The sequence below is a fragment of the Mus caroli genome, unplaced genomic scaffold (assembly GCF_978045245.1).
Source record: "Mus caroli unplaced genomic scaffold, Mus_caroli_1 scaffold_14, whole genome shotgun sequence".
NCBI classification, from domain to species: Eukaryota; Metazoa; Chordata; class Mammalia; order Rodentia; family Muridae; genus Mus; species Mus caroli.
Genome location: NW_028227269.1, coordinates 14,591,186 through 14,613,557, shown reverse-complemented (window position 1 = coordinate 14,613,557; position 22,372 = coordinate 14,591,186). Strand labels below are relative to the sequence as shown.

Here is a 22,372-nt window from a genome sequence, read left to right as displayed (position 1 = left end):
GAACCTGGGTCCTGCAAGAGCAGTCAATGCTCTCAACCACTGAGCCATCTCTCTAGCCCCAAAATGCAAAATTTAAAAAACTCAAAAGTACTGACTAGAAAAGCCAAAGTGACAGGTGGCTGGATTGTGCCTGACCTACCATTATCCACACCAAACACAACAGGTGCCTCTAGAACCCGGTATCCACTCCAGGCAGTGAGTGAGGAGGGAATAGGCCTTCTGCTCAGCGTCTTCTCAGGACTGTTTTTACCTTCACTCTTTAGCCTTTAGAATTAATATGTATATTGAAAGCAAAATTATTAAGAGTCTGTAAGGCTAAAGAGATGGCTCGGCAGTTAAAAGCACTTATTGCTCTTCCAAAGGTCCTGAGTTTAATTCCTAGCAACCACATGGTGGCTCACAACCATCTGTAATGGGATCCCTCTTCTGGTGTGTCTGTAGACAGCTACAGTGTACTCATATAAAGAAAGCAAATAAATAAATAAATCTTAAAAAAAAAAAAAAAAAAACTTTACATATATTAAGTGAAAGCAGAAGGCAGATTAAAATCAGCAATCCAAAACAGTGTTACTTTTAAAATAACATTTGTAGTTGAGAGGAAACACTAAAATATTCTTAAGAAAACACTATTTGAAAAAAAATGAAACAAAGTTAGCCAGGCCTTGAAGCACAGGCATGTAATACTACCAACTAGGGAGACTGAGGCAGGAGGATCACAAGCTAAAGGTCTGCCTAGGGTAGGGTGAGTTCAAGGTCAACTTGGGTAACTGACTGAAGCCCTCTCTTGAAATAAAAAGTACAAAAACCATTAAGGATGTAACCCAGTGGTACAGCACTGGCTAAGCACACACAAGGACCTGGGTTCAATCCCTAGAATTACCACCAGAGAAAGGCAGACAGACAGACTGACCAATACACAAAATTACTATGTCCTTACTATTTCTAGACCCTGCTTGTTTGAGATGGGGACAGGGTATGAATCTGGGACATGCACTGACTCTAGAATGGAAGAAAATCAGCAGCTCGCAGAACTCTGCTGGGGTAGTCAGTGAGTGAAAGGTCTCAGGATGGAGCCAGCAAGCTTGCTCAGCAGGTCAAAGTGTTTGCTGTGCCACCTGAATTCAACCCTGGAACCCATGGTGGAAGAGTAATATATCCAAGTTGTCCTCTGACCTCCATGTGCATTATAGCACATAGCCATTCTCACAGGCAGCAGTAATAAAATAAAATCAAGACGGTAGGGGCAGGACCAAAGGGCTCTTCAGAGGCAGATTCTATTTCACAGTGACTTCCTCTCCATCTAACAGGGGATAAAAGCCCTAACCACCAGCCTGATGACCTGAGTCCAAGCCCTCCTCATGCACAAGTGCACATAAGTCAGGATGCTCCGTAACTGAAGACAGCGCATGTCAGCTTTGCCCAAACACAGACATACCCTGACCTAAAGTGACTGATATGCTGGGTCCCAGATGGCTACTCAGCACCCCCTTCTCAAGGACCCACAGAAGCTGCCAAAGCACACAGAAAAAAAAAAAAAAAAAAAAAAAAGCAGCACTGGGAACAGGCAAGGAAAACAGAGAGCAATTGCAACAGAAAGTACGTACGGAGTCCTTGTTCCACATTTTGACAATTCTAGAGTCTGCAGACAAAACCAAATCTAGTGAATCCTGGAAATGAACTGACTTAATCGGCAGCCCATACTGGTGATCCTTAACTAGCAACGGCTTATCCGAGCGAAGATCATATAACAACACCTGGAAGAGAAAAGTTAATTCTAGTCAAACAAGCCATTTCCAAACTACACATTTAATATTCAGAGTAATGGGAGCTGGGGAGGCAGCTCAGCTACTAGAGTACTGACCCAGTACCCACAAAGCCCCAAGTTCATTCCCCAGCCCAGCAAAACCAGCCATGGTGGTACATGCCAGTAGTCTCAGCACTTGGGATATGGAGGCAAGAAAATCAGGAATTCAAAGTCATTCTTGGCTACATATCAAGTATGAAGCCATCATGGGGTATAAGAGACCCCTCCCCTCCTCATACACAGACATACACATGAAGAAAAACAAAAAAACAAAAAAGTTGGAATAATGACTGCCACCTATTTCATAACCTTCTATGAACATGACAAACACACTTAGTCAGAGCCTAACACTAAAGTCAGCTCTTGGAAGTTTTATGACTTTAACCCTGGGAGTAGTTTTTAGATCCACTAATTTGATAATTACTGATCTATACTAAGAAAGGGACGGATATTCATAAGAATGTTTTGCTTGCTAATTAGCAAATCTGTGGCCTAGGACACAGCAGGTGCTGCTGCAACAAGTGACCTTGAGTGAGCATTGTGGCACATGCCTTTGGGAGGCAGAGACAGGCAGAGCTCTGTGAGTTCAAGGCCAACCTCTTCTACACAGAATTCTAGGCCAGCTAGCATTGTATGTCAAGACCATCTCAAAAGAAAGAGAAAAAAAAAAGGCTCTTTACATGCACACATCTTGGAAATATTTAGTGAACACAATTCTTACTTGCAGGATTCCCAGGGTCTTCAAAATATGTACTTAAATCCACTGTGACTCTCCAAGAGTAGAAAGCTGTTAGAATTCCAAATTTGGGCCACACTGTAAAAACTACTGTTCCAAAGCCCTATCAGGAATGTCTGAGGACTACCTCGACTCAACTCTGACACCAAAGGACTAGACCGATCTTCCGAGGTGCTAAAAGGACCTAGTAGTCTGGAGCACCCACTATCCAAGTGCCTTCCAATACACATCCAAAATACTGGCTCACATGCTCACATGTGACATTTACCTGCCCTGTGGATGTTCCAACTGCCATGCTCAAGGCTCCATTAAACTTCAGTGCAGAGATGGTGGGTAAGCTGTTTATCCTGAAAAGCAAGTGTTTGTCCTCACTTCAAATCTAACAAGGAAAATCACATTACCAGCTATTTGTTTATAACTCTATCCAAACTTTCATAATAAAAAAGACATTTCCCACACAAATGTAATCCCATAACCCACCTCATCTTCCATTCTATTCAGATAATAGAACACTGTTTACAGAAACTTCTCTAGGATAGACAGACAGATAGATAGATAGACAGATAGATAGATATATCGTGTGTGTGTGTGTGTGTGTGTGTGTGTGTTTACATGTGCATGTGTGTGCAGGGGCACCAGGGGTCAACATCAGATATCTGCAATCCATGTGTGCTTTGGAATAGAATGTTCAGTGATTCTGGAGTTTGCTGGTCAGGGACTCCCAGGGACTTTCCTGACTCCATCTCTCCAGATCTGAGATTAGTGACTGGTTTACATGGATGCTGGGGATCTAAACTAAGTCATGTCTTTCACAGCTAGCACTTTATTGAATGAGCCATCTTCCCAGATCCCTATCATTACTCCAAACATCCCTGTCATTACTCAGAGAAACAATGTATCTTGGGATATGGGTGGGTATGCTTACTTCTGATGTAAAACCAACTTCACCAAGGCAGAAGAGATAGCTCAGTGGTTAACAACATGCAGTGCTTCTGCAATGAACTCAAATTTGAATTCCAGCATCCAAGTCAGGTGTCTCACAACTACCTATAACTCCAGCTCAGGAGATCTGACACCTTTGCGCTCTGCAGGCACCTGCACTCATGGACGCAAACACATATTCATAATTTAAAATTGTTTTAAAAATAAAATAGATCAACTTCATTCATCTAAAATAAAAGCCTAAGACCTAAATCTCAATGGTACTAAAGGACAAAAGGTACGGCTATAATTCTAGACGTGCTTCTCATGCACCAGCTACAGACACGAGCGCCAAAACATTAAGGAAGAAAAAAGAGATTAGGTCAGAAGTAGACCAGAGCTGGCTGTGCTGATGCCTGCCTGCAATCCCAGCACTCAGGAGGCTGAGGTACACTACACAGTGAGATCATGTCCCACAACAACAAGTAGAAACCAGGTCTGCATCCAGCCCTTCAAGGCCAGACCATGCCTGGAGCACTAGCAAGCCTCTCCTGCCACCTACAGCCTTAGCCTGGAGCTGCACTGAGCAGCGGCTGGAGGAGGCTGCTGCTCCTCAGACTCCAACACCTACTCTTCAAAATGAACTTCAGAATAACTGTTCATACAGAATTATCTTCCTACTCCTCCCAGGCTTATTTCATAAGGCAATTTTATCACTTTCTTCAGACAGGGAAATGAATCCTTCAATAATTGTAGTTTATGTTATGAGAACTTTTCTGCTGCCGCCTCCTCCTCCTCCTGGGGAACTGCTAAGATACCAAAGTCACTGACTTCCGTACATTCATTTCCTAACCAGCTTCTGTAACTCTCCTGTTAATTCTGCCTGGCTTCCAGGCAAGTCTGCTGACTTCCTCAGGCAGACAGTCAATCATGGAAAAGAAAGACAGTCTGCTCTATCCAGTACTTCTAACTTCTCTACCTTCTAGAATTTACTAAATAACACAAGTGACAAGCTACAAGGTTTGTAGGAAAAGCATAAAGCTAAATTAAAAAGAAAAATACAGGGGCTAGGGAGATGGCTAAGAGGTTAAGAACACTGGCTGCTCTTTAGAGGACCAGGGTTTGATTCTCAGAACCCATCCATAACTCCAGTTCCCGAGGACCCAACAAGCTCTTCTGGGTTTCATGGGTACTGTACTTATGTGCAGATACAAACAGACATATGTAATTAAAAATAAATAAATCTTTAAAAAATACAATACAATAAGATCACTTGAAACAATCAGCAAAAGAAAAACCAGCAATCTTTAACATTTTCGTATGCCTCTGGATGTTCTTCCGATGACAATAAACACATGTGGTCATGGTCATTGTCCTTTTATAAAAATGTTATAAGAATTTAATAAAACTCTATGACAAATGTATATTTTTCTTTCTCACTGAAAGGTATATATCTAAAAATGGGTATTTATATACTCTTCCCTACACTAACATATGTTCTGAAACATAATTCTCAAAAGCTGAACAATGAGTATGTCATTGATGGAGAGTGTTCTTTCATAAAACACATAAAATTAAAGTACCTAACAAGACGTCACTTTCTGTACATACAGAACTCACCAAAGTCTCTGGTAAATAAATATCAAGTACTAAGGTGGGATAGGGTGGTGTAATCCCAGCATTTGGGAGGAAAAGCAATTGGGAGGAAAAGCATTAGGAGTTCAAGGCCATTCTCAGCCATTCAGTAAGTTTGAAGGCAGCCTGACACTTATGTTTTAATATAAAAAAAGAAAAAAAAATCACTACTAAGCAGTCAGGTAGATTTAGTTAACTGCTACCTCTGTTCTTTCTAATAACAATAAATTGGGAGAGGTGTCTGTGTGTCTACTATATACCAGATACTCAGGAGACTTCCTTAGACCCAGGAGTTAACAGCCCACGTGGATAGGGGAGAGCCTAGCTCAAGAACTAACAGTAGCTAGACAGAGGGCTCAGTGAAGCCAACCATTGGGCACCTGCTCCCAAGCCTGACAACTGGACCCACAGGGAGAGGGAGAGAAGACTCTTTTCAAAGCTGTGCTCTGACCTCTACATGCATGGGTGTGCCCTGCCCGTGCAAAATCAGTCAATCAAACAAATGTAATTAACTGAAAAGAAAGGAAGAGGAGGGAGAGGAGGAGGAAGAAGAAGAGGAAGAAGAAAAGGAGGAGGCGGGGGAGGAGGAGGAGGAAAAGGAAAGAATGGTGAGGACCTGCTGGGGAGGAGCCTCAGCTGAGGATAGGGAGACAGTGCCCACTCAATAAGGTGGTAGATGCTTACATTTATATGAGGTTTTCTGTAAAACAATTTAGCAGGAACCCAAGAAACTCAGTTCTAGATGCTTGGGAAATAACCACTGAACTGCAAACATTGGATATGGCTCCTGGAGGCTCTGGTTGGCCAAATTCTGCTACACAGCAGGTGGGTCTCTGCTATTCTTTCTGTTTCGGATACTGCTTAGTGTCTTTTGTTATATTATATATAATTATTTTCAAAATATTTTATCACAACAGCTGAAAATTCCTTACCTCTAAAGAACAAAAAATCAGTACAAAATGTGAATTAATTTTCATCAAAAAACAAACAAACAAATTCCAATATTTCAACCATATACATATGTGGTGCACATCTTTAATCCCAGCACTTGGCAGGCAGAAGAGGGCAATCTCCCAGCTCAAGGCCAGTCTGGTCTACACAGTGAGTTCAAGGACAGCCAGGGATACACAGAAACACTGTCTCAAAAAAATCATAAACAGAAAAAAAGTACTCCCATTACTTCTAAAGACCAAAGTGAAGACGGCCTTTTTCCATCCTTGTCCTGAGACCGTGTAGTATCCCATCTCCTCTAGTTACTGCACTTATGCTGGAAATAGCCTTGAGATGTATTATCAGTGACTACTACACATCTGTTTGTTTTAAAACAAAACAAAGCGGGCTGGAGAGATGGTTCAGCAGTTAAGAGCACAGACTGCTCTTCCAGAGGTCCTGATTCAATTCCCAGCAACCACATGATGGCTCACAAACATCTGTAATGGGATCTGATGCCCTCTTCTGGTGTGGCTGAAGATAGCCACAGTGTACTCACATACATTAAGTAAATAAATCTAAAAAACAAAACAAAACAAAAAACAAAAGGAGAATTGAGTGAACACACGCAGGAATGTCCCCAGAGGTCAGAGGACAACTCTGTGACACTGGCTCCTCCTTTCCACCTCTGGGGACCCAGAGACTGAACTCAAGTCATCAGGCACACAACTCTGATCCAAGCCGTCAGGAGGCAGAGGGAGGTGGGTCTCTGTGATGTGAGGCCAGCACAGTGTATACAGAGTTCTATGCCAGGCAGGGCTGGAGTGAGACTATTTCATAAGAGAAAAACAAGAAACAACAACAACAACAAAGAGAAACAAAGTCAGGCTGTGATGCTAAGGGCACACGGAACTCAGAGCACACATCTCGACATAATTCAAAGACAAATCAATGCTTAACAGTGAGAGAAAATTAGAATGAGTAAATTTAGTATTATGTCCTTAGTATTAGTATATTTCCTGATTTCTTTTTTTAAACACTGATGGGTTAAAACAATGTGGCAACTGAGGAGCTGGCTCTGAAGGAAAGCACAAACTGCTCTGAGGGGAGCAGAATTAGGTTCCCAGCACCCACACAGGCTGCTCACAACTGCCTGTAACTCAAGCTCTGCTTCTAGGGGATACAGTGCCCCCCTCTGGCCTTTTTAGGCACCTGCACCCATGCACAGGCACACACCTTATACAAAAACAAAAAAAACCCTTAATATGCACCTTTTGCATTAGTTTATTCTATGTGGATGTGAACTTCCTGGCTTAAAGTTTCTTAATATCCTCTACACCATGCCTTGATTAGTGAAGCTGATTATCATTTTAAAATAAACCCCAAAAGCAATCAAGAAAAATGAATGTTTCTATTGTCACTTTAAATGTAGCAGTTTAAAACAAACACACAAGTTTACTTCTTAACACAGAGTTAACATTTACGTATTAGAAAGAGGTATCTTTCTAACTGTGTCATTAGTTCGTTATACACTAGATTGCTGCTCCTGTGATACGGAAGATTGACCCTGCAGCCTTGCATACTCCACAGGTACTCTCCTACTGAGCTGCATCAGCTGAGCCATTCTTTATTATTTTTAATCAAAGATGCTCCATGTAAACATCTTTTCAAAGGAGTTATGAGTTCCTACCGTAAAGGAAATCATGCACTAATTTAAAGGGTCCTTAGTGTCATTGCAGCCTGTCACCATCAGACGCTTTACCCTCCAACATGACATCAAGGGACAGTATATAAAGTCTCCCTGAAGTAAACGTGGATGTGCTGGAGAAGCAGTGCCCAGAGAAAGGCTTTTCTGAACAGATAAGCCTGGAGCAAAGACCTGCCTGAGGGTGGTCTGCCTACAGCCAGCACCTGGGCAGGGGTGCCAACCTGTGCCAGCCCATGCTGGTGAGTGGATGACAAAGACTCGTTCTTACTTGATTTAAGCTGCTACCTGTGTTGCATGTTTTTCCTCTCCAAGTATGCATTACTCTCTAAATGTTTTACGTGTAGACCAATAAGAACAAGAAAAAAAAAAGGAAAAGTCACCCTTTGCTTCCTTCAACATAGCATTCAAAGCACACCTTCTCACCTGCCCAGTCACCAATCCTGGGGGAATGAAAACTAAAAACCACGCTGCTCTGAGAAGTACTGGAGAGAAGGAATCTCCCTGGCTTACCCACAGCTTTATAGGACAACAATCCCCGACACCAGTCTCAGATGTGAGTCAGAAAGAAGAAAGAGTTCATCCTTTGGCAATTAATTTCACACTGACATGCTGACTTAAATCAGAAGGTTGACTGCCAGTTATACTGCAGATTGACTGCTACTTACTCTGAATCTGCTGTGACACTATTCAATGCACAGTCTAACACGCCAACCCTTTTTCTTACTCTTGGATCCCAGCATTCCACTCGACCCTGAACAGAGGAAAAAAACATTTTAAGTAAAAGTGTAACTAGAAAACTTTTGAACATTTACCAAAAATAAGATTTACCAGCATGCAGAATCAAAGCTTAGCTTTTAACCTGTAACCCCGGCAGTGTCGGGTATTTCACCACAAGGTGATTTACTTCATAACTAAGAAAAATGAAAAAGTCCCAACTAGACATATGACCCTTGCTTGAGTTGGCTCCACAGGAGGAAGACATTTCTATTTTATGAAAAAGGTCTTTACGGCTTTGTTTGAGTAATAGCCTCACTGTCATCCAGGCTAGTGTTGACTTCCTGGGCTTAAGTGATCCTCCTCTGTTAGTCTCCGGAGTAGTTAATGTCATCGGATAGGTCTTTTCTTTAATCTGAATTACTTTTTACTTTTTTTAGCTTTGGGAGGTTGGTTGTTTGTAGACAGAGTTTCTCTGTGTGGCCCTGGCTGTCCTGGAACTCAATCCTGTACAGCAGGCTGGCCTCCAACTCAAGAGATCTGCCTGCCTCTGCCTCCCAAAATGGGATTAAAGGCGTGCGCCACCATGCCTACCTTATTTTTTGGCTTTTTGAGACAAAGACTTTTATAGCCAAGATCAGCTTGCACTCACTGTATAGACAAGGCTAGCCTTCAGCTTCTAATTCTCTAACATCTATGAGGATGGTATGGTCTACCATCCTCAGCTTGAGTCCTTGTTTTTAAAAATTGCATTTCAAATATTTAGGCACGAAGTGTCCTAATGTTCATAATTTACTTTCAAATGGCTCAGAAAACCTTTTAGAAAATGACATTTTTATTTTAAAAAGGAATGTGTGGGATGCTATCACTGAACTGTTTTCAACATGTCTAAAGATGTAATTTTCTTAAATACATTAAAAGCTAAAGATTGATTAATTAATTGGTTTGACTGACTATCTGATTGTCTCACAGATTTAGACACCACTAGGGACCAAACCTAGGTCCCACAATGTTAGGCAGGTCTCTATTTTTAATTAGATATATTTGTATGTCTCTCTATAGGTATGAGTCTGTGGGTGCATGTGCCCAAAGGGCAAGATGATCTCAGATCCCCAGAGGTCAAGTCATAGGCTGTTGTGAGCTGCTCTACCTGGGTGGTGGACACCAAATTCAGGTCCTCTATAAGAGCAACAGTACACTTGTAACTGCTGAGTCATCTCTCCAGACCCCAGAAAATCTTTCTTGAAATAAAAAACAGTTCAGTGGGTAAGGGGACTTGCTGCCAAGCCTGACCATCTGAGATCAATGACTCACACAGAAGAACGGAACCAACTACAGTAAGTTGTCTTCTTATCTCTCTATAGGCACAGTGGCAAGTGTGGAATGCACACAAACTGAAACTGTGAACAAATGAAACATATTTGTTTCAGTGTGAACACGCACTAACCTCTATTGTTCCTGTGGCGAACAAGCCATGCACTGCATTTATGTCACAAACATTGTTCTCCCTAAACAGCAACGCAAACACAGGAGAAAGTATTAGGGAGCATCGAGCTCAGGGGAAGAGAGAGGCACTCAATGAAGGCTCTAAGTCTGTAGCGCATCCAAAGCCTGTGGACAGAAATATGCAGACTCTCATCCACAAATGAAATGCACCGAGGCATGGGTGAGTAACAGCATGGCTCACAGTCACCAGAGCCCCGATACCCAGGGGGACACTACCTGCTAGATGCCAGACAAGAGAGGCCCTCCTTCTGAAATACTATCCCACCATGAGAAGAAAGGTCCTTCTATTTTCTTCCAAGGCAAGGCAGCTTTCTTAAGGACACAGGCCATCACTATGGCAACCTCAAGACCTGGATGGGCAAACAAAACCTCATTTTCTTACTCGCTGGAGTGAATTTTGACCTTCCTCAATGGGTTACTGTGAGGATTAAATCACAGAACAAAATGCTCCAGAGTATAAAGGATATGTAATAAATAACAGAGGTTATGAACAGGAAATTAAGCAGCTGAAGAGCAGGTAATTTTTCATTACATAATAATGTATTTCTTAAAAGTTTAAGTTTCTGTATAAAAAGACTTGTAATTTAATCCCAGCACTCAGGAGGCAGAGCTGGGTGGAAGTTACAAGTTTTTAAACAAAAGTATTTTAAACCAGGAGAGAAGCAAACCATTTTTCCAGCTCGTGATTTTTACCACTCCATGTTCTTTCAGAAAGCTCTCATAGAGATAAGGCATAGGTAGTAAGCTCTGCATGTACAGATGGGCAGCAGTCCAGCTTCCACACCTGCCTAGCTGCAGGGCCCTGGGCAAGCCGCCTACCCCAGTGCAGCTGCCCTCTGTGAACGGAGACAGGGCGGGCCCTACCAGACCCTGCTGTCACTGTTAGCTGATACAGGTAGAGGGCTGCATGACACTCGGCATGGGGAGTGTGTCCACTCTTCTGCACATCTGCTACTCATCATTATAAGGAGGTAGACAGTAGGGTCACTCCTAAAGAATGTCTTTTTGAATAAAAGTGTAACTGAGCATGGTGGCAATGTCTGCCATCTCAGCTCTGTGGAGAGGGAGACAGGAGGATTGCCACAAGATGGTGGCCAGTCGATCTATATTAAATGCCAGACCACACAGGGTACATGGAAACACTGTCTCAAAAGGAAACAGAAAGCAAAATAAATGCAAAAGAGTGAGTATAAAACAATAAAATTACCAAAAAACTTTTTTAAAGGAAAAGGTAGCTTAGAATATGTAGCAAAAGAAAAAAAAAAGCAACTAAAAATTTAAATATCTACTAATCAAGAATAAAATGTTAAAGATTTCCGCAAATTGAGTGTGACAGTGCGTAACTTTAAGCCCAGCACTTGAGAGGGAGACTCAGACAGATCTCTTGGCATTCAAGACCAAGCTAGTTTACATAGTGAGTTATATAGGACAGCCAGAGCTATAAGGTAACAGACCCTGTCTTAAAAAAGGAATTCACAAAAAAAAAGAGTAACACAAAACAAATCATGGATGGAAACAGTAATAAAAGTGAAAATAATAAACTGAGTTTTTAAAAGTTTTTAGAAGTTTTGTTGTTGCAGTTTTAAGACAGGGTCTCTGTATAAAATCCTGGCTGGCCTGGTCTCTCTCTATAGCCCCAGCTGGCCTGAAACTTGCTATGTAGACCAGGTTGGTCTTGAACTCAAAAGATCCACCCAATTTTGCCTCCTTTGTGCTAGAATCAAATTACAAGTCTTTTTATATAAGAACTTAAACTTTTAAGAAATCATAGGGTCAGGTGGTAGTGGTCTTAGGAAAAGGAAAGAAACGGAACAACACCTTCAGCTCTGATTAAGAGCATAGTTAATGATATGCTTTTAAATGATGACCCAGGATGCTGGTTTAATGCAATTAGGTCATTTGATAACAACACGAGCCTCTGGCTCCATCTCATGGGGAAAATTCGTGCAGCAATAGAACTGGAGTACTCACGCAGCATCCGTCTGGAGAGGATTCAGGTACCGCCCTTGTTCTAAGTTTAATCTATAAACTTCAGAGCTGCAAAGGACAAAGGATCTCGTGAACTACAAGCATTTCCTGTGACTAAGTATAAACTTCAGAAGCTCACGACAGCACTCACTCACAGGCATACACTATGCTCAGAATTTGCCACATCTTGGTGGTTAAGATCTGAGATTCTTACAGGAACCCAAGTTCAGTTCTCAGCACCTCTCAGACTGCTCACAACCATCTGTAACCCCAGCTCCAAGGGATCTCCTTGCACAGTCCAGCAGTGGCGTCACTGGCCTGCACTGCCATGCTGAGGATCGTAACTCAGGTCCTCATGCTTGCAGACAAAGAATTTGAGCATTGAGCCACATTCCCAGCCCTCTAAGTAAGTTTTAACCCAACTCTACAACTACATATGCCATTAGTGACAAAATGGTCCACAGAGAACTTAATCATTGATACTAAACAAGACAAAAAAATTATAATTCCACCTATCGGGCTGGAGAGATGGCTCAGCAGTTAAGAGCACTGACTGCTCTTCCAAAGATCCTGAGTTCAATTCCCAGCAACCACATGGTGGCTCACAACCATCTGCAATGGGATCGGATGCCCTCATATATGAGTATAGTGTACTCATATAAAATAAACAAATAATTCTTTAAAAAAAAAAAGAAACTACATATCAACACATAGGCTATTATATATATGTACATATGTGTGTGTGTATATATATATTTATATATATATAGTGTTAATCTCTTTTTCTAAGATTGATTCCCTTTCACAGTAATGACACATCACTTTCTCTATTAAGGACACTTAAGTAGATAAAGTCTACAAGCAATCTAAGAAGAGAAGCCAGCTACCTGTGTAAGAGGTGGAAAAGAGAAAGCAAAAATAATCTGATCAGTACCTTGCCCCTACGAAGTACAAGTCACAGGATGGATAGTGGTAAGAGAAGTCTCGGCCGAACTTGGGAATTCTGGTTTTGTAGTAAAAGCCTGATTGTGAGTGAAATTCAATATATCTGTCATTATGTAAGAAGACAATCTGAAAAGGAAAAAAAAAAAAATCAAGGTTTGTTTGTTTAACTTTCATCATCACTAAAACAACCCAAGCAAGAAGAACTCTCATCTCTCCCCCTGCTCACTCTGTACAAATATAAAGATGTGTGTGCACATGTGCACATTTGACAGAGGTGTGCATGAAAAGCTAACATAGCATTTAAATGCATATCTATCAATACTAGAAAAAGTAAGTTATAAAAATCACCATACCAAAATCCTAGATAAACAGCTTCGACAGCTAAAAAGACAATCTGTGCCTCATAGTTGGAGGAACTGAAGCCAGAAGGGAAGCCACGTTAGCTACCAAATTCAACTTTGTTTAGGATGCATGTGACATTAAATTGTTTGTTGAAATCCTTTTAACTGGTGAATACTTAAGGGTTCCATGTACTTCCCATCATTCATTTCCATTTGAAATTGAGAAAGGGCTTCCCTAAGAATTGAAAACTACTGAAGATGACCATGAAAAGTTAAAGATGGACTGGTGGTATTAGGAAAAGAAGTCTATTCAGTTGTGCTCAGACCTGCACCACAGCACGCTACAACCTCTCGATGAATTACAAGAACTGAACAAACTGTTGGCTTCCTTATCTTGTATAAATAAGGAGACGAAGGCAAACATGCCTAGGCTAACATCAGTAATCAGAACCACAGATCGAGACCATAAGGTACCTAACAAAGGGTGACTGCTACCAGTCCCTTAGAATAAAGGTGAGGCCTGGAGACACTGACAACCAACTTGACGTTAGGGTGAGCAAAAGTTCACTCCCAGTGTTTTCTTTTCTTTTTTTAAAGATACTGTACATCATACATGTACTTGGCCAAAAAGTGACAGGAAATGATATATTACCTATTATTTCACAGTGATTTTTTTAATGCTGGGAATTATCATAAAAATATTTACTACAAAAATAAGTTCCAGAGCCGGAGAGACAGTTCAGCAGTTAAGAGCACTTGCTGTTCTTTCAGAGAACCTAGGATCAGATCAGCAGCTCACAATCCCCTGGGGATCTGATGCCCCCTCTGGCCTCCAAGGGCAACTGCACATGCACAGCGTTCACTGTCAAAGACACACACATGCATATAAATAAAAATAAAAAATAAATGTGCTATAAAACATACCTTTGAATAGTCATCTGATAAAATCTCAAAGGTGACAACTGAAAAATAGGAAAAAAAACCCACAATTATCAACCAGTGTTCAAACAAAACCACAAACTTCAGGTGAGGATTCTAATTGTTTTTGTTTTAAATGTATTCACCATTGCTGAAGAGGGCATCAGACAGATGGTTTTGTGCACCCATGTGGTTGCTGGGAATTGAACTCAGGACCACTGGAAGAGCAATCAGTGCTCTTAATCACCAAGTCAGATCCCCAGCCCTCTTAACTGGTTCTAACTGGTGAATAATTATATACAATTGCTGTGTTTGTCCTACCTCTCCATGCAACAGGAAGAACATTCCCACTAATACTAGATGGAAAGTTATTACATCTAGATTTTTTTTTTTACAGAACTAAAGTAAATTTAGGATGATCCTAAAAATTTTTGCCATAGTTTTGCTGAGATGTTCTTAGTAGTTTTTAAGATTTTCAAATATAATCTAAACAGCAGCCTTTAAAATGGGGCCCAGGCAGGGTGTTCCTGTGGTGGTGCAGGGCTTTACTCCTAGCACTTGGGAGAGAGAAAGGAAGACCTCTGCGAGTCTGAGGCCAGTCTGGTCTAGATAATGAGTTCTGAACCTGCCATGACTGCAAAGAGAAATCCTGTCTCAAACAAAAAGAAAGAAAGGAAGGAAGGAAGGAAGGAAGGAAGGAAGGAAGGAAGGAAGGAAGGAAGGAAAAAAGAAAGAAAGAAAGAAAGAAAGAAAGAAAGAAAGAAAGAAAGAAAGAAAGAAAGAAGAAAGAGAGAGAGAGAGAAGGCAACAGTAACTCTTCGCCTATACCAAGTTTACCTCTACACAAAAGCATTGTAAAAGATCTGCTATTACTAGCATACAAAGTTGCTATGTTCTCTAGCAGCAAGGGTGAGACTAGGAGGGTATGCTGGCAATTCTACACAGCACTGTATCCCATTTACTTCTCTCCCATTGTTCCTAAAACTCTGGGGTAACTGGTAATAGCTGATCCTTGCCATTTTAACTTGCTGTCTATATTAGACAGAATTCTGGAAATGACCCCTGTGACCTTTACAGGGCACCAGGCCCCTGCTGTGAGTAGATGCACTGCTCCCTGAGATTCCATTATACAGTATGACCAAGGGGAAGATCTGTTTAATCACATGAATCTCTTAAAAGAAGAGGTCTCTCGGGGCTGGAGATAGGACTCGGTGGTTAAAAGCATTTGTTGTTCTTCCAGAACACCCAGGTTCGAGCTAGTCCCAGCACCCACATGGACCACATCTGTAACTCCAGTCTATATGGATCAGATGCCCTCTTCTGGCCTACTGTGGTATCAGGCACGTGCATAGTGTACAGATATGCAGGCAAATAAATCCATACACATAAGATTAAAAAAAAAATGCTGGCAGCCTTATAAAAAAGCAAATGGAGTCCAGCTGAGACCCAGCAAGAAGGGAGACACTACCTTCCAGTCCCATAGCCATAACCTTTGTGAGGCTAGAAGCCTACTCTAGACCAGCCTTAAAGGTAAGAGCCCACCTGGCTGACCCCCTGAGAGCAGCCCTGTGCGCAGCCCAGAGCATGGCCAGTGCAGGTTGCAGTCTATTAAGTGCAGCATCATATTAAACTACTTAATCTACAGCAACCAAATCATACCACACAACTCACTCCCATTTTAAAGAGCAGTACAATAGACAATTATGAAAAGCTATTTATGAGCTCAGAGTTGGCATCTTACCTTCAGAATCCAAGCACCTTTCAAACTTCAGGGATAACTGATATGTGTCATAACACCGGACCCGAGGCTTATATGTTCCTATAAAAAAAATTAGCATGATGCAAAACCAAAGTTGCATAGCCACACCTTATACAACTGCTTTGTGTTCTTTCTGTCCTGAGGTAAGATAATTATCCCCAAATCAAAGAACCACAGAGAATGAATTAAAAATACCTTAGAAGATTCACAGTAATCCAGTGAAGAAGACAGAAACAATCAAACAGCTTGACAAGACAAAAAAGATGCTTAATATTTGTGTCAGTCAACTTCCCTGATAATGTCCAATACATGTAAGGCACGTGACAGAAATTCACCTTGAAACTGTATTTCATTTTACAACACTGGGACTACAGAAAACCAGCTACAAGCATAACAGCTACAGGAAGAATGTCACTGCACCTTGTGTCACACATGGCCAAAGATTAAAAGCAAACAGGCAGCCGGGCGTGGTGGCGCACGCCTTTAATCCCAGCACTTGGGAGGCAGAGGCAGGCGGATTTCTGAGTTCGAGGCCAGCCTGGTCTACAAAGTGAGTGCCAGGACAGCCAGGGCTACACAGAGAAACCCTGTCTCGAAAAACCAAAAAAAAAAAAAAAAAAAAAAAAAAGCAAACAGGCTCCACTGATAGGGCCCTGCTTAAATAAACGGTGGTAACCCCCACCAGGAAACATGGTGCACACAAGGATGAGCAGAGCTGTAGCACCAATAACAGACTCCCAATGTGTGCTGTGCAGTTGGTTCTCTTTCCACCATGTGGAGTCCAGGGATCGAACTCAGGCTCCTCAGCCAGCACCCTTACTGGCTGAGCCACCTCAGCAGCTCCCAAATAATAACAGAAGTGAGTTCGAAGACTGCAACACAGTGCATATGATCCCAATTCTGTGAAGCTAAAGGCAGCGGCATAGAGATGGTGAGTAGAGAAAGTGTAGACACAGCAACTGTCTGGGGATGCTCACATCTTATGCCACATTCTTCTATAATGTTTGCATGCCATATAAATGTACCATGCTTACCACTAACCGGTGAAAGATCATTTTTTAAAAAACCAAATGACATTATAAAAAACCAACCAAAAGGAAATAGTTTTCCTAGCATGAATCAAAACCCAGGATTTCATTTTAAAAAAGTAAAGTTTAAAAACCTAAAAATTCTCCCTAGCATGGTAATGCATGCCTATAACCCCAGCACTAGAAGGTTGAGGCAGACGGCACATGAGCTCAGGCTAGAGAAGGGCATCCTGCTTCCCAAAGCAACCGGACAGCAAGTCCTCCCAGAGCAGAAAAGCATGCAGACTTTTAGTCACCGCTGGATGATACTGTTTGATGGGCCTTAGGAAAAACTACTAAGATATACAGGTCCTTTGCTTTGAATTCCAGTTTCTTTTTCCATTTATTTCTGCATTGTCCACAAGGTTCACTTGCATTATCTTGATTCTTGGGAAAAAGAAATGTGGCAAAAACATACATTTGGATAGTATCAGTGTCTGTTTCTATTTCCATCCCTGTGTATCAGTAAAGTCTAACGAGGTCACTGAGGACAGATTTGCTGCTGAGACGGTGCTCGTTCACTAAAGCACTTGCATGGCACTCTCAAAGCACAGGGTTTGGTCCCCAGCACTGAAGAGGAGGAAAGGAGCACGTGTGAATCTGGCCTGACTCTAAACTGAATGCTTCCAAAAGAAGCCAAGAGGCTGCTTAGCGCTGTGACCGATCACAGCTTGCACATGCCCTGGTCTGATTCCTGTGGATAGTAAATGTCCTATCTTGACTGAAACATCTCCAGGAACAAATTTTATCCAACTTATTTTTAGCCACAAGTCCTAGAGCAGTGACAAAGATGGAGGCAGTGGCAGAAGCCAGAGATGAAAGGCCTAGCTCTACCACCCTAAGCAGACAGCAGTGGATCCCTAAATCCACTTCTATCTCCAAGGAAAGGGCCAGAGTGGAGGTAAACAAGAGGACCCTACACCCAACCACACTGTCCCATAACAGTCACTAGCTGTACAGAGATATTTAAATTAAAAGCAATTACAATCAAAAGTTCGGTTCTGAGACTATCAATGTTTATATATTATTGATGAAAAGTCTCTTTAAGTTAAAAGTAAACCTAGCTGGTGGTGGTGGTGCATGCCTTTAATCCCAGCACTCGGGAGGCAGAGGCTGGTAAATCACTGAATTTGGGGCCAGCCTGGTCTATAGAGCGGGTTCCTGGACAGCCAGGGTACACAGAGAAACCCTGCTTCGAAAAAACAAAAATCAACAATAAAAAAGTAAAACGAGGATTCTAAGAAAGCAATTAATGTTGTCAGGAGCAGAGAATGAGTCCATAAAAGAAAGTGTAATTTAACATTAAGCCTCTCTTGCTAGGCATGGTGATACATTTTTTAATCTCAGCACTTGGGAGGCAACTGCATCTCTGTGAGTTTGAGGCCAATCTGTTCTAGGACAGCCAGGTCTAGGACAGCCAGAGCTGCATAGTGTAAACCTGTTTACATCAAATAGTAACAAAACCCTCCCACTTGACCTACCCCAAAGAGCACTGGGCCCATCTTTCAGTATCTCTGGATCTAGAAGACCTGAATTAAAGGTCTAAGTTCCTTCCAGCTCTCAGTAACTATGTCCAAACATCTCAGGTCTTCTCAACTCTCTTTCTCAAAATAAACACAGAGGCTGAAGGTCTCGCTGTTAAGAGACTGGCTGCTCTTCCAAAGGACCAGGGTTTGGTTCCCAGCACCCACATGATGCCTACAACTGTATGTAAGTCCAGTTCCTGGGATCCAAAGCTCTTTTGGCTTTCTGGGCATAAGGCACACACACATTAAACTTACATGCTACTGCTATATATAAAATAAAAACAACAAATAAAAATAATAAACCCTAAAACAAACCCAACCCACAGGGTTACAGATATGGACAGTATTGGTACTGAGCCAGCCATCAATACAGCACAAAGGGATTGGCTGGGTATACATGAAGCCATTAAAATGGAATGGGCAAAACCTGGAATGGATGCACATGCCTGCAATCTCAGCACCTGGACGTGGAGGCAGGAAGACTGTGAGGCCAGTCTAGGATATATAATGAGGGCAAAAGTTAAAAATAAAATGAAAAAGCTGTTATCTGTGACCTACTCCGAAAATTCATTTTAAAAAGATATGGATTAATAAATAAACACAGTCAACTATTCAGTGCAGAATCTAGGTCACAGATAAATGAGTTCTCATTAAACTCTTCTGAGTATTTCTTATGTCTGAAAAGGTATATAATGAAACACTGAGGTAAACAAAGGGGTGACCTTTTCCTACTAGAGCACTTCCTGTTAGGAACACAGATGAATCGGAACCACCGAGATGATGCTTACCAGTTGCTAAAATATACTGTCCATCTTTTGACACCTTGATAGTAGTACACACAGTAGGCATTTCGAAGTCCTGAATAAGTTCAATTCTCCTACGAACATCTGCCAAGAGAGAAGGGGGAAGGATGGAAACTTGTTCCACACGTGCATCAGGGAAGGAGCACAGGGCACTCGGGACAGGCACAGCTACCGCAGGCAGCAGGATTCAATCCAATGGCTCCCAGCCCTGAGAACGACCCCAGCAGCCCACCCAGCTTTCTGCTTCGCTCCTACCAGGTAATAGTTTGGATCTGAAACCCCCAGGGACCCAACTGTCCAAAGGTCTGGCCCCTAGGCTCATGTTTTAACTGGGAGGTAGTAAAACTTTTGGGGGAGGCATAGTGAGGTCTTAGTCACTGAAGTCACGCCCTCAAAGGAGACTAACTATAGGATATTCACTGGCTCCAGCTCCTCTTGTTTCCTAGATTTTAAACAGTGAACAGCCCCTTCCACGAGTTCCCACCACCACGTGCTGCCTCACCACAGGCCTGAAAGCAACAAAACAACTTGTACAGACAAAAACCTCCAAAACCATGAAGCAAAACAAAGCGTTCCTCCTTTGAGTTACCTCAGGTATTCTGCTACCGTAATGGAAAACTGACTTTTTTCCTCATGCTTTAAAAAGAAAGAACATCTTCCATAACTGAAAAGAAAAAGTCCACAATGATAATCAGAAAGAGTTTAAAGACCTCAGTCAAGGAGGAACACTAACACATCATCAGTCACTGCTGCAACAAAATACAGCGTTTCCACTAAACATATCTAGGCATAGCCTCCAAAATCTTAGGCTTATCAAAGAAATTAGCATAGAGCTGATGCTTGCCTGTTAGCTCTGCCTCTCTGTGGCCAAGGGGGCCCAGGCTAGAGGAAGACCTAGTGCAGCCTCTGTGGACCACAGCACTAAGACCTACTCTCAAAAAACTCTATTTTTTTCTACCAGGGTTAAGAATTCTGACTTGAGCTGGGCGTGGTGGCGCACGCCTTTAATCCCAGCACTCGGGAGGCAGAGGCAGGCAGATTTCTGAGTTCGAGGCCAGCCTGGTCTATAAAGTGAGTTCCAGGACAGCCAGGGCTATACAGAGAAACCCTGTCTCGGAAAACCAAAAAAAAAAAAAAGAATTCTGACTGGTCACTACTGTGAACACAGCTTATCTATGACATATTTATGCCTTGCGTATAAAGCCCAGATATTAAGATTAGAGGAAGGCCTGTGGGTGTGCCTTAGTGCTAAATAGCACGCTTAGCATGTGTGAGGCCCTGGGTGCAATCCCTGGCATCACAAGGAACAAAAAAAAAAATCAAATACTGAACAAGTTGAATTGCTAGACACCTATTAGTCCTGCGCAGGCCAGAAAACAGTTTCTTCCCATAAATAACCTGAATCCATTTTGTTACACGTGAGCACCCTGGAAGGGGAGCAGATAAAGTCCCAGTCTGTAAGCTCCGGGCAGCATTTGTTTCCTCCAAGTTAAAAATCTCACTTCCTACCCGACTTTAGTACTATACAGAGCCCGTTTTTCCCAAGAAGTTTGCCAAAAGATCTCAATCTCATGCTGAAACCCTCCTAGCTCTCCATTTTTTGAGATTCGGCTAAAATCTGAAATCTTCAGGAAGGTAAGCCTCCTTTCGTGGCAACCTGAGCTGGAAAATGTTTAATGGGAATAAACTGTGAGTTATAAATGGGTCTCATTGTGTACATCCAGACATTTTACACACAAAGTTCTTCTGTTTAGAGAAAATTTTTACTGTCTGTCTATTGCAAAACACAGAGATTCAACTAACAGATAAAACTTCTGACACATTAGGAACAAAGCAGTTACAGAACTGTTTTGAACGACAGTCCTCCTTGGGCCACTTTGCTGAGTGTGGCAGTTCTGCAAGAGTCTGACCACTTTCACTTGAGCCATGTCTCAGGGCTGTTGGCAACTGAGGAATTTGACAAAGGAGGTCATAGAAGGGCAGGCCTGTTTTCTGCCTGCTACCAAAACAGTGGGCTTCCCACCTCTGGGCTCCTCTGTGAAACAATAGACTTAGTATACAGGCCTCATCCAAGCCATGCTGAAGCCATCCCAAGGGACTCAAGGGGCAACTGGGATAAACATGCTGAAATTCCTGCCATCTTGCCAGTCATGCGTCCTGAAGTTTGTGTCTCTAACCCAGGAGCCTCGCTGCCATCCATAAGAGAGGGAGAGGCTACCTTGTTAACCTGAAAGGGAGACACCACACCACCAGGAGAACAGTGGCCAACAATGTCAAAGAGAGAAGGCAAAAAGCTTATTTCCCACAGCCCACACCTGAGAGCCAGAGAACTGAGGGCACTGCCCACAGGCAGATGACAAGCTGGAACACCCTGCATACTCACCGACATTCTTCTTCTGCAGTGCTCTCTTCTTCCTGTCAGAAAGCCACTACGAGAAAGCAGACAGTGTGCTTTAAAACACACCTAAATTATCTTCCACATGCAAAATAATGTTCCTTTGAGAAAATGTATGCTTACAGGAAATAATAAAATGAAAAGTAGGACTATCCTATAATCTTAACTCCATGATAACATATATTCTGGATTTTCACTTTTTTTTTAAATGTATGAAAGTGCTCTGTCTGCATGTATGCCTGCATACCAGAAGAGGGCATCAGATCCCAGAATAAAATATTTCGACCCACCATGTGGTTGCTGGGAATTGAACTCAGGATCTCTGGAAGAAGAGAAAGTGCTCTTAACCACTTCCCAGCTTTTTTTTTTTTTAAAGACTAATTTATTTTATATATGTAAGCACATTGTTGTTGTCTTCAGACACACCAGAAGCATCAGATCTTATCAGAGACTGTTTCGAGCCACCATGTGGTTGCTAGGAATTGAACTCAGGACCTCTGGAAGAGCAGTCAGTACTCTAAGTGCTGAGCCATCTCTCCAGCCCTCATATTCTGGACTTTCTAAAAAATATATTTACATATACTAAACAATTTTAAAGCATCTGTTTTACAAAGAATTATAAAAGCATAAAATTAATCAATCTAAGCTAAGATAATGCAAACTCTTGAAATGATGGGTTTTAATTTCTATATGGAG

The 22,372-nt window shown here is 42.0% G+C and overlaps 1 protein-coding gene across 1 annotated transcript in view; it reads right to left on the bottom strand.

The window, feature by feature from the left end:
* Nol10 (nucleolar protein 10) overlaps nt 1-22,372 on the bottom strand; it is an 82,420-nt gene that overhangs the window by 58,601 nt on the left and 1,447 nt on the right. The window contains exons 2-11 of the mRNA XM_021178984.3: nt 21,665-21,710; nt 19,267-19,365; nt 15,868-15,945; nt 14,133-14,170; nt 12,857-12,993; nt 11,926-11,991; nt 9,896-9,956; nt 8,400-8,485; nt 2,809-2,887; nt 1,605-1,754 (exon numbers count right to left, since the gene is read on the bottom strand). Of these exons, the coding sequence (XP_021034643.1) occupies nt 1,605-1,754; nt 2,809-2,887; nt 8,400-8,485; nt 9,896-9,956; nt 11,926-11,991; nt 12,857-12,993; nt 14,133-14,170; nt 15,868-15,945; nt 19,267-19,365; nt 21,665-21,710 (840 nt within the window). The remainder of the gene's footprint in view (nt 1-1,604; nt 1,755-2,808; nt 2,888-8,399; nt 8,486-9,895; nt 9,957-11,925; nt 11,992-12,856; nt 12,994-14,132; nt 14,171-15,867; nt 15,946-19,266; nt 19,366-21,664; nt 21,711-22,372) is intronic.